At 59.9% G+C, this 13,519-nt stretch overlaps 1 protein-coding gene across 6 annotated transcripts in view; it reads right to left on the bottom strand.

The window, feature by feature from the left end:
* Nucleotides 1-1,377: 1,377 nt before the first annotated feature.
* Nucleotides 1,378-13,519, bottom strand: part of LOC606786 (beta-galactosidase-1-like protein 2) — a 39,588-nt gene continuing 27,446 nt past the window's right edge. For 5 of the 6 annotated variants that reach the window (XM_038535578.1, XM_038535577.1, XM_038535579.1 and 2 more), the window contains 11 exons: nt 12,359-12,443; nt 11,076-11,213; nt 10,552-10,632; nt 10,086-10,192; nt 9,465-9,605; nt 5,812-5,883; nt 5,494-5,572; nt 3,393-3,480; nt 3,042-3,153; nt 2,591-2,707; nt 1,378-2,367 (listed from right to left, as the gene is read on the bottom strand). In XM_038535578.1, coding sequence (XP_038391506.1) covers nt 2,281-2,367; nt 2,591-2,707; nt 3,042-3,153; nt 3,393-3,480; nt 5,494-5,572; nt 5,812-5,883; nt 9,465-9,605; nt 10,086-10,192; nt 10,552-10,632; nt 11,076-11,213; nt 12,359-12,443 — 1,107 coding nt within the window. In that variant the 3' untranslated portion in view covers nt 1,378-2,280. The remainder of the gene's footprint in view (nt 2,368-2,590; nt 2,708-3,041; nt 3,154-3,392; nt 3,481-5,493; nt 5,573-5,811; nt 5,884-9,464; nt 9,606-10,085; nt 10,193-10,551; nt 10,633-11,075; nt 11,214-12,358; nt 12,444-13,519) is intronic. The other variant, XM_038535582.1, reaches the window with a different exon arrangement.

A 13,519-nucleotide genomic window follows, 5' to 3' on the forward strand; every position in this document is an offset into this window, starting at 1 on the left:
GCTTTGGCTTCTCCCCCCAGGGGAGAGGGAACTGAAGCCGTGGGAGGGCCTGCAGCCGAGGGCCACCAGGATGTACGCGGCCGTGGAGGCGCCGGTGCCCCCCTGCGCCGACCGCCAACAGAGGCCAGGCCAGGCAGGCTCCGGCCACCATCCAGGCAGCAGGTGACGGGGAGTCAGAAGAGCAGACCCCGGGGCCGAGACAAGCACTCGGGCGAGGCCCAGCCAGGAGACCCCCCCACCACCTGGGGAGACGAACTACGCGGCGGGACAGCCAGTGGCCCAAACGACCCTGAGAGCCAGCAGCGCGCCGGGGCGGGGGCCACGGGCTTTGGTGCCAAGAAGAGGAGGTGCGCGGGCGGCGAGGGGCTCGGACGCCGGACGCAGACAAGCACTAAGCGCGGGACCGTCCTTGTCCGGGGCTGCCCAGTGAGTGTGGACAGAGGAAGAACAGGCTGGAGGAGCAGGGCCTGGAGCGGGGCGGCGAGGCCACCCGCTGGGAACCCCATAAACAGGACGCAGGGAAGGCAAGCTCCACCCAGGGCCTGGCCCAGAAGCCGCGGGCCCGACGGCGCAGGACGGTGAAGAGCAGTCGGCGTGACGCGTCCCTGCGCAGCCCCGGACAGGCGCCCTGGGGCTTCTCCGCGCTGCACAAGATCAGGGGGTCCACAAGAGCATCTCCCCTGCCACCCCGGCCAGCGGAGGCCAGTGGAGGCCAGCGGCAGGCCAGCGTCCGCATCCACACAAGCTCGCTCGGTGGGAGGAGGCGCAGCGATGCCGGCTCCCCATGCTGGCCATGTCTGGGAAGCCCCGGTCCCATCCCCGTGTCAGCCCGCGTGCTCCCTTCCAGGCCAACTCAGGGTGGCAGAGGAGCTTGGGGGGCTCGCACCTGGCTCCGCAGCCCCCCTGCGAAGCCCTGTGGGCCCCGTGCTCCCCGCAGGCTCAGCTCCCGGCCGTGGCCGCACCACTAGGGCTGCAGGGAGCCTCGCGGCTACTGTCCCCCACGCAGCCTGGGAGCTCCTAGTGAAGACACGGTCCTGAGGTGCCCCCACCTAACCCTGTGCACAGAGGACGACATGGGCCAACCCGATCTGGGCGTCCCCCGTGGAGCCCTGGGCCGTCCAGCGGTCTCCCAGCCGCCCGCAGCACCAGGACGACCTGCACATGACTCCTTCCCCGCAAGGGCGCTTCCGAGGACCTTCCAGGCGGAACGAAGGTCGGGAAGGGGGTGGGAAAGAGCCAGGGGCTGGACCATCCGCTAACTGGTGGAGTCCGAGTCGAGACCCCGAGGCCAGATGGCCCCCCTGGTGCCCGAGCCCACGGTGCCTTCCCCTGGGATCAACGGGCACAGACGGGATCTGAAAAACATCACCTAAAGGGTCTGATTCAACTCTGCTGCTTTACTGCAAGTCAGGACGGTGAGCCCGAGCTGCTGGGGGCTCGGTCCCTAGAAGGAGCACCTGGAATTGGGACAGACGACCGCGAAGGCCTCTCCGCCCGCCGCGTAGCCCCAGGAGCCTAAGGGGGGGACCCCGAGCCGGAGGCAAGGCGTGGGCTAGGCCTGGGGGCCCCGTGGCTACAGCGACACCCGAGGCTGCCTGCCGTCCACGGGGCGGCCTCCCAGCCGGCGGAGCTTCCTACGGGGTCTGTGCTCCGTCCTCCGCAGCCGCTTCTGCTCGGAGTAAAACCGGAAATCCTCGCTAACCCGGGGTATTTCGGTTTCTGCTGAGCCTGCTTGTCCTCTCATCAGATGCAGTTGGAGCGGAAATGAGGAGAGAAAACGTGTGTGTGTCTCTAAACAGTTTCCTCCAGGATTCCAGAGGTGGCCTGGGGCGGGCTGAGCACCCGCGCCCTTCCCCAGCCCCTCTGCCTTCAGATGGAAACGGGCCAAGAGAGCGTGGGGGGGCACAGGTGGGAGCACAGGAGCCACTGGGTCTGGAGGTCCCGCCCAACAGAGGGCCCCAGGCGTCATCCCGGGGACATCGGAGACGTTCTTGCCCCCAGGGCCGCACCCCTCCGTCCTCCCCCAAAGAGGAGAAGTAGGAAAAGGCCAGCCGCAGACCCTTAGGTAACAAGGGGTCCCTCCGTCCTGCCCACCCCTCCAGGCCCAGGGTCTTGACGGGAACCAGTGGGCCCGGCCGCGGCCCCTGGCCCCTGCAGGTACTGCTGGAGGAAGCTCTGCTGCATGGGGTGTGCGGGGGGGGCGTGCGGGGGGCGCGCAGGAGCAGAGCGGCAGGCCGCGGCTGGGGGCAGCGTGCCCTCCGGGTGGGTCCCCAGCGCAGCTCAGTCCAGGTACTGGCTCCTGCCCAAGTGGGGCGTCTCGGTGAACTGTATGGCAGGGCCTGCCATCCTCTCCTCGAAAACAATGACCTGGGGGGACAGGGCTGGTGTGTCACAGCAGCAGGGCTCGGTCCTGGAGCCAGAGGAGGCTGCCGTGGGGGAAGGGACGGGACCCCGGGTCATCAGCACAGAGGGGGCACCCGGAGAGGTTTCCAGCCCTAACCAGCCTACACGGACCATGACCGGGGATTTCCCCGGGAAGCTGCGATAGGGGGGAGGCCCAGGGCAGGGAAGGAGCTGCAGGTGCGCCCACCTGGTTGATGCCTTGGTCCAACCAGGCACCTGGGAGGTATAGGGTCTCCTGGGGTCCAATGTTCCAGTAGCGTCCAAGGTTCTGGCCGTTGATGAAGACGACCCCCTTCTCCCAGCCCTTTAAGCAGAGTGGGAAAGGGGTTAGTTGGGGTTAGAAAACAACCGGACACATAGTCCCGGGCAGACAGACACATGCCACGTGCTCTTCTCCCGGTTTCCGTGTGAACAGAGATTTCAGCAGCCGTGAGGCGAACACGCTGGGCGCCCAAGCTCAGACCTGGGCCCTGGCGAGCACCAGCAGGTGGCTCCTCTGCCTTGAGTCCGCCCCCCACCCCGGGGCCCCTCAGAGAGGGCAACACAGGGCCTCCGGGGCCACCAGCAGGGGCGGGTGCAGGCCGGGCTCAGAGCGCTCCGAAGCAGGACGAGAACCCAGCGGGGAGGGGTCCACAAACCTCCAGCTTCATGAAGGTGTCGAAGGGGGAAAGGGAGATGGACAGGGCACCCAGGAAGAAAGCCGGGAACGTGGGTGCTTCTGGGATAGGGCTCCACTTGTCGACGCTGAACCTATGAGCAGAATGAGAGGCCAGAAGGAAAGGTCGGCACGTTCTCAGGGTGGGGCCCCGTCCCGAATGTCGTTACAAGGGTGTTGCCCGTGCCCACCGGTTCCGAGGAGGGGTGGGAGTCCTTGGGCAGGTCGCCCGGAGCCCGGGGTCCGCCCACCGCGCCTGGGAGGCCTTGGGGCCTTGCTGGCGCTCGCTGCTCGTCACCCATGGGTTCACACACTTGGTGGGGTGGGAACCCACCTCTGAAAGAAGCTCTTTCTCATATCCAAGCTGTAGATCCTGAATTTTTTCAGGGGAGCATCATTGAGATAGATGTTTCCAATCAAACCTGTGGGAAGGGAGCACGGAAACTGGAATGAGGCTGCAGCTGGGGGCGCAGCTGACCCAGAGGAGGGCCTGCACATCCATGCGGTTTCTGCAAAGTTCCGGTGAGGATTCCTCCAAGGTCCATATGGCACGAAACCCCCGGAGATCCGCAAGGAGAAACAGATGGGTGAGAGCAGGATTTGCCAGGACCTCCCTAGGACCTGCAGGAAGAATGCGGGAGGGCAGCGGGTCACACTGTCCCAGCTGACCAGGGCCCCTCGCCGCTCTCTGCGGGAAGCTCCCTTTGGCAAGAAGACCTCCCAACACAAAACAAGGCCCGAGGGCAGATAATCGAGGGTGCGGCAGTGCTCACTTAGCTCAAGGGCCCGACTGCACAGGCCTAATACCGCACCCACGTGACCTAGGATCACAGCTACAGCGTTTATGTATTTCCACCGTGAAGATGTGGCAATGGGACGTGGGCACCCACGGGCCCGTGTGCGAGGATGCACACACACGTGCACACAGATGGACGAACGCCCTGGGAAGGGGCCAGCGGCGCTGGTCCTGGAGCAACAACCGTGCAGCTCGTGACCATGGGGCTGCTGACCTGCCAGAGACGGAGTCTCAACAGGCCGAGGGCTGCAAACAGCTTTCATGGAACTTGCAGACCCGGAAATTACAGTACAGGTGTGTGCGTGTGTGTGTGTTGGGGGGGGGTGTCTCAGACATAAACATGGAACGTTCCACAGGGTAAGTACTCCACACTGAGAGCCCGCGCATGTCTGGAGCCTGGGACGCGGACTGGGAACAGGGCTGGCCAGGCGATCCCTTCCTGCCCGCAGGAGAGCGAAGAAGGGAAGATGGGCCCAAGGCCGGGCTCCTTAGGGGAGCAGGCCAGGTCCAGAGAGGAACACTGGCGGTTCTGTGAGGGAAAAGGAGGCCCGGACGGTGCTAGGAGCTACCATGAGGCCTACGTGGAGGGAGAGGCCCAAACCCCAGGAACTCAGAAGCCCCCAGTGGGGCCACGGCGCTTCCCAGGCCAGAAAGGAAGGGAGGCACGGGTCCTCTATGACAACGGCAGGCATCCAGGAGAGAAGGGAGGTCGCCCGCATCCCCTACCACAGCAGGATTTGTCTGGATTCTTAAAACCTACATGGAACTGCCTACATTTCGATAGATAAAAAGGGAGAGTTCAATTCAAGCAGAGAAGGTTCAGGAGGCCAGGAAAACAGCGGAATACTCCTAGGAGAGCACGCCATCAAGGGCATGTCGTTCACTGTGTGTACGCCCCCCGGCCCCCGAGATCACCGCTGGGCTTCCATGTGCATCCAGGAAACAAAGTCTGGGGCACCTGGCTGGCTCCTGGTTTCAGCTCATGTCACGGTCTCAGGGTTGTGAGATCCAGCCTGGCGTGGGGCCTGTGCCCAGTGCTGTGTGCTTGAGATTCTCTCCCTCTTTCTCCATCCCTCCCCTACTTGCAACCGTACATGCGCTCTCTCTCCCTCAAATAAATAGTAACTATAAAAGAGAAAAAAGGAAAGAAAAATCCAGTGTGGAGACCCAAGAAGGCAGGGGTCCCATGCCATGCTTGGCTTTCTGGGAGCCCCTTCCTCCAGCCTCACCGCCCCAGCCCAGCTCCCGCAGACAGTCCCCTGCTGAAGCAGAGTGCAACCCAGGAAGATCTGGAGAGACTGGCTCAATGTTCTCTGTGCTCACCGTGGACGTGTGGACAGCATGTCCGAGAAAGAGGTCAGACCCCAAGTGGGCCTTTCAGAAAGGCCCCCTTCCACCTCCCTCCAAGGGGCCTCCACAACCCACTGCCCTACAGTGAGCCTCTGGAACCCACCTCCCTCCACCAGGCCTCCATGACCCGCCTCCCTTCACGGGTGTCTACAACCCAGTTCCCTCCAATGGGCCACCATGACCCACCGCACTCAGGCTCCACGGCCAGGTCGTACTGGTATGGAGGAGACACAGCCTGGCACAGACGAGCACCAGAAGCTGACGACTCCTGGCACACGCCATGACCCACCTTTGCGCTGGTCATCAATGTTGTCCCCATAGTTGACTCGCCCGCGATTCTCCACCAAGATCCTCAGCCTGGTGTAACCCTGCCAGGAACACAGTGGCCCGGGATCACCACCTGATTACCCAGCCACAAGGTCCCAGCTGCACCTCAAGAGTTTCTTGTGGAATCCCAGTTCTTTCCTGGTCATCATTAGCAATAGTCTGCCCCTCTTTCCATCAGCAGCTCCGTGGTGAAGGAGCCTCGTGTCTTCCAGGTCTTTCTCCTTTCCTCCCACCAAACCTGCTCAGGAAGCAGCTGGTGCAGCTCCCCAGGGTAACACACCTGGACCAAGGGAATAACGATCTTCTTCCTTTCATAGTCCAAGAATCCTACAGACACTGTGTTCACAAACACCTGCCAAATTAGCAGACAGAGAGCATCCATGGATGAGTGGGAGGGAGGCACAAGGGGGCTCTCTGCCAAGCAAAGGAAGGGGTAACGTTCTGTGTGTACAGTGGATACGGGGTTAGCCGAGAAGAGACAGAAAATGAATGTCCTTGACTATAGTGAGAAGGACAACAGAGCTGAGGTGATGGGCCCTTTCTACTCACTGGCAACAGCCAGATATGTGAGCACTGAGGAAAGAGAGTCAGACGTGTATGGAAGAGCTTCCAGACTACAAGGTCACAGGAAATAAGATGCCCCAAGATCAGGGCAGAGGTCCCTGACATAGAAATTTTTAAAAATACTAGAACAGATCAACAAAACTAGGAGCTTGTTCTCTGAAAGATTCACAAGATCAATAAATCCCTGGCCAGACCTACGAAAAAGAAAAGAGAAAGGGTGCAAATAAAATCAAGAATGAAAGAGGAGGGATCACAACCAACACCAAAGACACAGAAACAATTGTCAGAGAATATCACGAGCAACTATATGCCAACAAATTAGGGAATGTGGAAGAAATGGCTGCATCCCTGGAAACATATAAGCTACCTAAACTGAAACAGGAAGAAATAGAAAACCTGAACAGACCCATAACCAGCAAGGAAAGGTAAGCCGTCGTCAAAAGTCTCCCAACAAACAAGAGAAGTCCAAGGTCGGACAGCTTTCCCGCTAAATTCTACCAAATATTTATTTATTTATTTATTTATTTATTTATTATTTATTTATTTATTTATGATCGTCACAGAGAGAGAGAGAGAGAGAGAGGCAGAGACACAGGCAGAGGGAGAAGCGGCTCCATGCAGGCAGCCCGACGTGGGACTCGATCCCAGCTCTCCAGGATCGCGCTGCCCTGGGCCAAAGGCAAGCACCAAACCACTGCGCCACCCAGGGATCCCAATTCTACCAAGCATTTAAAGAAGAATTAACATCTATTCTTCTTAAACTTTTCAAAAATAGAAATGGAGGGAAAGCCTCTAAACTCATTCTATGAGGCCAATATGACCTTTATCCCAAAACCAGACAGAGACCCCACCAAAAAGGAGAATTACAGGCCAGCCAATATCCCTGCTGAACACGGATGCAAAACCTTTCAACAAGATACTAGCCGACAGGATCCATCCAGTCCATTAAGAGGATTATTCACCACGGCCAAGTGGGATTTATACCTAGGCTTCAGGGATAGTTCAACATCCACAAATCGATCAGCAGGATACATCACATTAATAAAAGAAAGGATGAGAACTATATAATCTTCTCAATTGATGCAGAAAAAACATTTGACAAAGTGCAGCATCGTTTCTTGAATAAAACTCTCCGAGTGTAGGGAGAGAGGGAACATTCCTCAATATCATAAAAGCCGTCTACAAAAAAGCCCACAGTGAATACCTTTCTCAATAGGGAACAACTGAGAGCCCTTACGCTAAGGTCAGGAACACAACAGGGATGTCCACTCCCACCCCTGTTGCTCAACATAGTACTGGAAGTCCTAGCCTCCGCAGTCAGACGACAAAAAGGAATAAAAAACATTCAGATTGGCAAAGTCGTACTTTCACTCTTCACAGGTGACATGCTGTATGTGGAAAACCCGAAAGACTCCACCCCAAGATTACTAGGACTCCTACAGCAATTCAGCAAAGTGACAGGATACAAAACCATGCCCAGAAATCAGTTGCGTTTCTATACACTAACAATGGGACTGAAGAAAGAAATCAAGGAAATGATCCCATTTACAACTGCACCCAAAACCATAAGACACCTAGGAATAAGCCCAACCAAGAGGTAAGAGATCTGCACTCTGAAGACTACAGAACAGTTCTGAAAGAAACAGAGGAAGACACAAAGAACTGGAAAAAACATTCCATGCCCATGGGTTGGTTGGAAGATCAGACATTGTTCAAATATCTATGCTACCCAGAGCAGTATGATCCCGATCAAAACACCATCAACATTTTTCACAACCTGCAAAAAATAATCCTAAAATTTGTGTGGAACCAGAAAACACACCAAATAGCCAGAGAAATGTCAAAAAACAAAAACAAAAACAGAGCCGGGGGCATCACATGCCAGATTTCAGGTTGTACTACAAAGCTGTGGTCATCAAGACAGTGTGGTACTGGCACAAAAACAGACACATAGATCAGTGGAACAGAATAGAGAACCCAGAAGTGGACCCTCAACTCTGTGGTCAACTAATATTCAACAAAGCAGGAAAGACTATCCACTGGACAAAGGACGGTCTCTTCAATAACTGGTGCTGGGGAAATTGGACATCCACATGCAGAAGAATGAAACTAGACCACTCTCTTGCACCAGACACAAAGACAAACTCAAAATGGGTGAAAGATCTAAATATGAGACGAATCCCTCAGAATCCTAGAGGAGAACACAGGCAACACCCTTTTTGAACTTGGCCACAGCAACTTCTTGCAAGATCCATCCATGAAGGCAAGGGAAACAAAAGCAAAAATGAACTCTTGGGACCTTATCAGGATAAAAAGCTTCTGCACAGCAAAGGAAACAGTCAACAAAACTCAAAGACAACCTACAGATGGGAGAAGATATTTGCAAATGACCTATCAGATAAAGAGCTAGTAGCCAAGTTCTATAAGGAACTTATTCAACTCACCAGCAAAGAAACAAACAATCCAATCATGAAATGGGCAAAAGACATGAAGAGAAATCTCACAGAGGAAGACATAGACATAGACATGGCCAACACGCACATGAGAAAATGCTCTGCATCACTGGCCATCAGGGAAATACAAATCAAAACCACAGTGAGATACCACCTCACACCAGTGAGAATGGGGCAAATTAACAAGGCAGGAAACCACAAATGTTGGAGAGGATGTGGAAAAATGGGAACCCTCCTGCACTGTTGGTGGGAATGCGAACTGGTGCAGCCACTCTGGAAAACTGTGTGGAGGTTCCTCAAACAGTTAAAAATAGACCTGCCCTACGACCCAGCAATTGCACTGCTGGGGATTTACCCCAAAGATACAGATGCAGTGAAACGCCAGGACACCTGCTCCCCGATGTTTATAGCAGCAATGGCCACAATAGCCACACTGTGGAAGGAGCCTCAGTGTCCATCGACAGATGATAGATAGAGCAGCTGTGGTCTCTGTATACGTGGAATATTACTCAAGTCATAAAAAAATGACATCTTGCCATTTGCAGTGACACGGATGGAACTGGAGGGTCTGATGCTGAGTGAAATACGTCCGCCAGAATAAGACAAATACCGTATGATCTCACTCATATGTGGAATTTAAGAAACAAAACATGAACAGAAGGGGAAGGAAGGAAAAATAAAGTAAGACGCAGGGAGGGAGACGAAACCATCAGAGACGAGCGCAGGAAACAGAGTGGGGAGGCGGGGGGGGGGGGGGCGCATGAGGTGACCGGTGGCGGGCACTCTGGGGGGCCCGTGACGTCAGGAGCACTGGGTGTGGTATGCAAGCTCTGAGTAACCCAACTCTACCTCTGAAATTGTGTTAATTAAATCAATTTCAGATAAAACACTTACGAGAGAGAGAAACTGCCCCTACCTGGCCCCGGTCACGCACAAGACCACTGAGGACGCCCGACGAGGCGATGGTGGTCTCGTACAGCGTGTACCCAAAGGACTGCCCGTTCCCGTCGTTCACTGGCAGGTTCTCCATGTTGACCGGCTTCTCGGAACTGACGGGCTGTGCGGGGGGCAGTGGAGGGAGGCGAGGCTGGGGGCGGGGGTGCCGGGCCCTGAAGCAGGCCCTCTGACCTCCTCTAGCTCCCCTCCTTTACGCAAACGCGGGTGGCGGGCGGCCAGCGTGCTCGGAGATCGGATGGGAACTTCTCGGCGGCTCAGCCCTGTGGCCGTCGGGGCTCAGGGAGGGCGACGGAAGGAGGCCCAGCGATGGACCGGCGTGCAGCCCGCCGCCCCCACCCTGCCTGCACCGCCTGGGGGGCCCCTGGCCTCAGGGCTGCGGCCCACGCACAGGCCTCCCACCCTGTGCCCGTCCACCAGGCCCGAGAGACCCCCCTGCGCTCCGGTTCCCTTCCAGTCCCACTGGTCCCTCGCACCTCGCGCTCTGGCACAGGCCTGCTCCTGGCTCCAAGGCCGCAGACGGGACCTCGAGGCTGCCTCGCCGGCTTCTCCTCCCCCCACAGCCCCGCCCCGCGGCACCCACCTCCTCCATGTGCTGCAGGGCGTCCCACAGGGACAGGTACAGATTCGGTCTCACAGGCTCATAGGCGATCTTGGGGAGGAGGCTGGGTTGGGGAGGAAGAGGGACACCTGCAACACACACAGAGCCACCCCTCGGGGACCCGGTCGCGCCCCAGCTCCCGTCCACCCCGCGGGCTCCTTTACCCCCGAGGCCAGAGAGAAGCCTCCCTGAGGGTGCCTGGCGCCTGGAGGAAGGCCGGCGGGAGGCAGGGTGCCGGGGGTGACCTCGGGGGTCGGGACGTAAACCGTGATGAGGACAGCGTCCCAGACTCGCCTGCCAGCGTCTAGGGATGGCCCTGCTCGCAGGTGGCCAGACTGGGACGGCCTTGCTCACAGGTGGCCGGGCTGGGACGGGGCAGGGCGAGGAACCCCGCGGGGCGGGCCAAGGCAAGGGCCCCGCTGGCAGTGAGGCAGCGGCGATCGGGCACCTGAGAGGGAGCCAAAGAAGTCCCGGAGCTTGAAGTACTTGGCGGTGTAGTCCCCGGCCTCGGTCAGCACCGCGTCGTAGTCTGCGGGACCGGGCGCCGTCAAGCCGTGGAATGGCAGCCAGACCCTGGGGCGCGCTGTGGGGTCCCCTCCCAGCACCGGGGAGGTGGCCGGTGGGGGCACAGCAGCCCTGGCACCTTGGGACACCACCATCTGGCACCACCCTGACTCCCCATGGCTCGCCTACCTTCGGGGACACCCAACCTACAGGGCCCAGGGGCTACATCCTGAGGACGGGCTGACCCGGCCTGCTGTGCTCCCCTCTTCCCGCGCCCCCCATGGGCTCACAGCACGCCCGCGAGCTGCACCCCCTCCTGCCCTGGGGTCTACAAGCGACGGTCCAGGCAAAACCACCCCTTCCCCAGGCACTCCAGGGCCCCACGCATGAAGGGGGCCAGACGCGGGTCCCACAGACTCTGCACACAAACGTGGGGTGTCCGGGCCGGGTCGTGCTGGGGACACTTGCCGTAGCTGGTGACGTCAGATTTATACTCGTGGAAGTGCATGGCTCCGTTGATGAAGCCGAAGTTGGTTCCCCCGTGGAACATGTAGAGGTTGATGGAGGAGCCGGCGTCCAGGATGGCGGACACGGTCTTCAGAACCTCTGCAGGCGAGGGGACGAGCCGATCGCGACCTGGGGCGCCACCATCAGCTCCAGCTCTGCCTGCACACCCACTGGAGGCGCGATGGCGCAGGGGAGGGGCTCGGAGACCAGGCCCCGCCCCGCCTCCGGCAGAGCCCTGGCAAAGACAGCAGGGCGGTGGCGCGGGAGAAACACCAGCATCGGCACCAACGCACGTGCGCCCCGCACCCAGCTCGCGGCTGGCGACCGCCGACTCAGTGCCGCTGGGCCCGCGACGCTCCCCCCCGGAGCGGTAGGCGCCGCTGCTGTCTTCCCGGGCCACGGAGCGTGACCTACATGCCAGGTGAACCGACGTGGCCTCCCCTGGGAAGCAGCCGGGCCTGCAAAACCCGGCATCCGAGCAGGTTCCCCGCCAACGTGCTCCACGAATGGAGACCACGGGAAGCAACCTGCACGTCGGTCACCGGGAGGACGCCTGATCAACCGTGGGTTCATCGTCAGCGCACAGGGCCCTGCTCCTCCGTCCGCAGCCTGCGCCCCGGCGACGGCCAGGCCACCAGCAGGTAATGGAGAGTGGCTACCACCACGAGGGTCCCTGCGAGCGCATGCAGGGCTGGGCCACGTGGGCCTGGCTGCACCTCTGCGGGAGCACCTGCTCTTCCTTAGGACCTTGCGCAGCCCCTCCATCCAGACATGGCACAGGCCACCGTGCCAGCTGTCCAGGCCACCTGCGGGTCTCCCACTGGCAGGAGGCTACTGGTTGTTCGGTCTAGGGGCCATCAAAGCACACAGCAGACCTCCAGCGGGTGGGCACTCAGCACGCCTCTCCCCCGGCCGCCCACAAGTGGCCCGCGTGTGCTCCCTTGGGGCTTTGGGACGTTCACCTCCTCTTCCCACCTTCTTGGCACTTGCTGGATGTTTGCGGCCACCGTGCGTCACTTACGTGATCACAGAAACACAGTAAAGCGCCGCACAGGGTCCTGCCACCCACTGGAGACGTGGAGACATGAAGACTGGGGCTCTGCAGCAGCACCACCCAAGCACGACACAGGTCCCCCCAGAGCCCGGCCCCCACCACGCGGCGACAGCGGCTACTGGGTCGCCAGGAACTGACTCCCGCCACACATCAGCATGCGTGCTGGGCGTGGGGACCGCAGAGCACTCACCAGAGGAATCCAGGATGTTGTGTGGGCCTCCCCATGAGTCAAACCACCCCGTCCAGTACTCCATCACCATCCTGGGCTGAACCCTCTGGGCACCACAAAATGAGAGGTTAGCTGGCCGAGAGAGGCAGAGGGGGGTCCTTCCTCCGGGAAACCCAGCCTGTCTCTCCTCCTGTCTCTCCTCCCTGGCCTCAAGCTCTGGGCCGCGCAGACCCGAGAGTGAGCGCGGGTGTCGGCTGCAAGCACCTGCACCAGCTTCCCCTCCACCTGCAGCCTCCGCACGGAGCTGGGGACTGAGGTTGACGCAAGGGCCCGACGCCCTAACCTGGCTCTAGAGTCGCCTCTAGAGACGGAACCCAGATGTGCATCAGGGCTCCCATGCGCTCCGCGACTGCTGTCCCCAGGCTCAGCCTCCCAGGTCAGGCCAAGCTTTGCTCATCCTCTCCCCAGGAAGGAGAATTCTCCGTCAGGATCACTCCGTTCCTGACGGGCTCCCCGTGGACGCAGGCGGCTCCGCAGCCGCTTCCCCACAGTGGGAGGGTCGCAGGGTCACAGGGCTGGGGGGCCGGCCCCTCCTGGACGGCTAGCTTAAGACCGACAGCCCTGCTTGGGGAGACCAGGGAGCTGCCAGCACAGCTGCTCACGGCCCACCCGCACCTGCAAGCCCGGCTGCGCCTCAGCTGGGGTGTCTTGGAGCCAAAGCAGAGCACCGACCTGGGCCAGTAGCCCCAGGGGCGCAGGGGTCCCCCCACCCCAACGGGGGGGCCACACCACACGTGCAGTAGCCAGGGACCAGGGCCAGGGGGCGCACTCGTGACCCACTGGGCAGCAGACACCAGCCACACCGGGAGCAAGGCTGTTGGGGATTGTCCTTTTTCTAGCAGGACCGGCAGCTGGGATCCTCAGAGCCGTGGGCCCCCAGGAAGGGGAGGGGGAGGCGACCGCGGGCCAGCACCACACCATTAGGCCACCAGGGGACACGCAGTCTAAGCGCCACGTGCCAGCGGCCTCCAGGGCCACGGGGCTCCCCGTGCCAGGGGAGCCAGGGCCAAGGCACTGGGGCCAGCCACGGCCCGGGCCCTGCCCTGCATGCCTCTGCCAGCTGCGGACCTGCTGGGCGTCCACTGCTCCAGCAAACTGGCCCCGCACCTGGACAACGGCACC

Source organism: Canis lupus, chromosome 5 (assembly GCF_011100685.1).
Source record: "Canis lupus familiaris isolate Mischka breed German Shepherd chromosome 5, alternate assembly UU_Cfam_GSD_1.0, whole genome shotgun sequence".
NCBI lineage: Eukaryota > Metazoa > Chordata > Mammalia > Carnivora > Canidae > Canis > Canis lupus.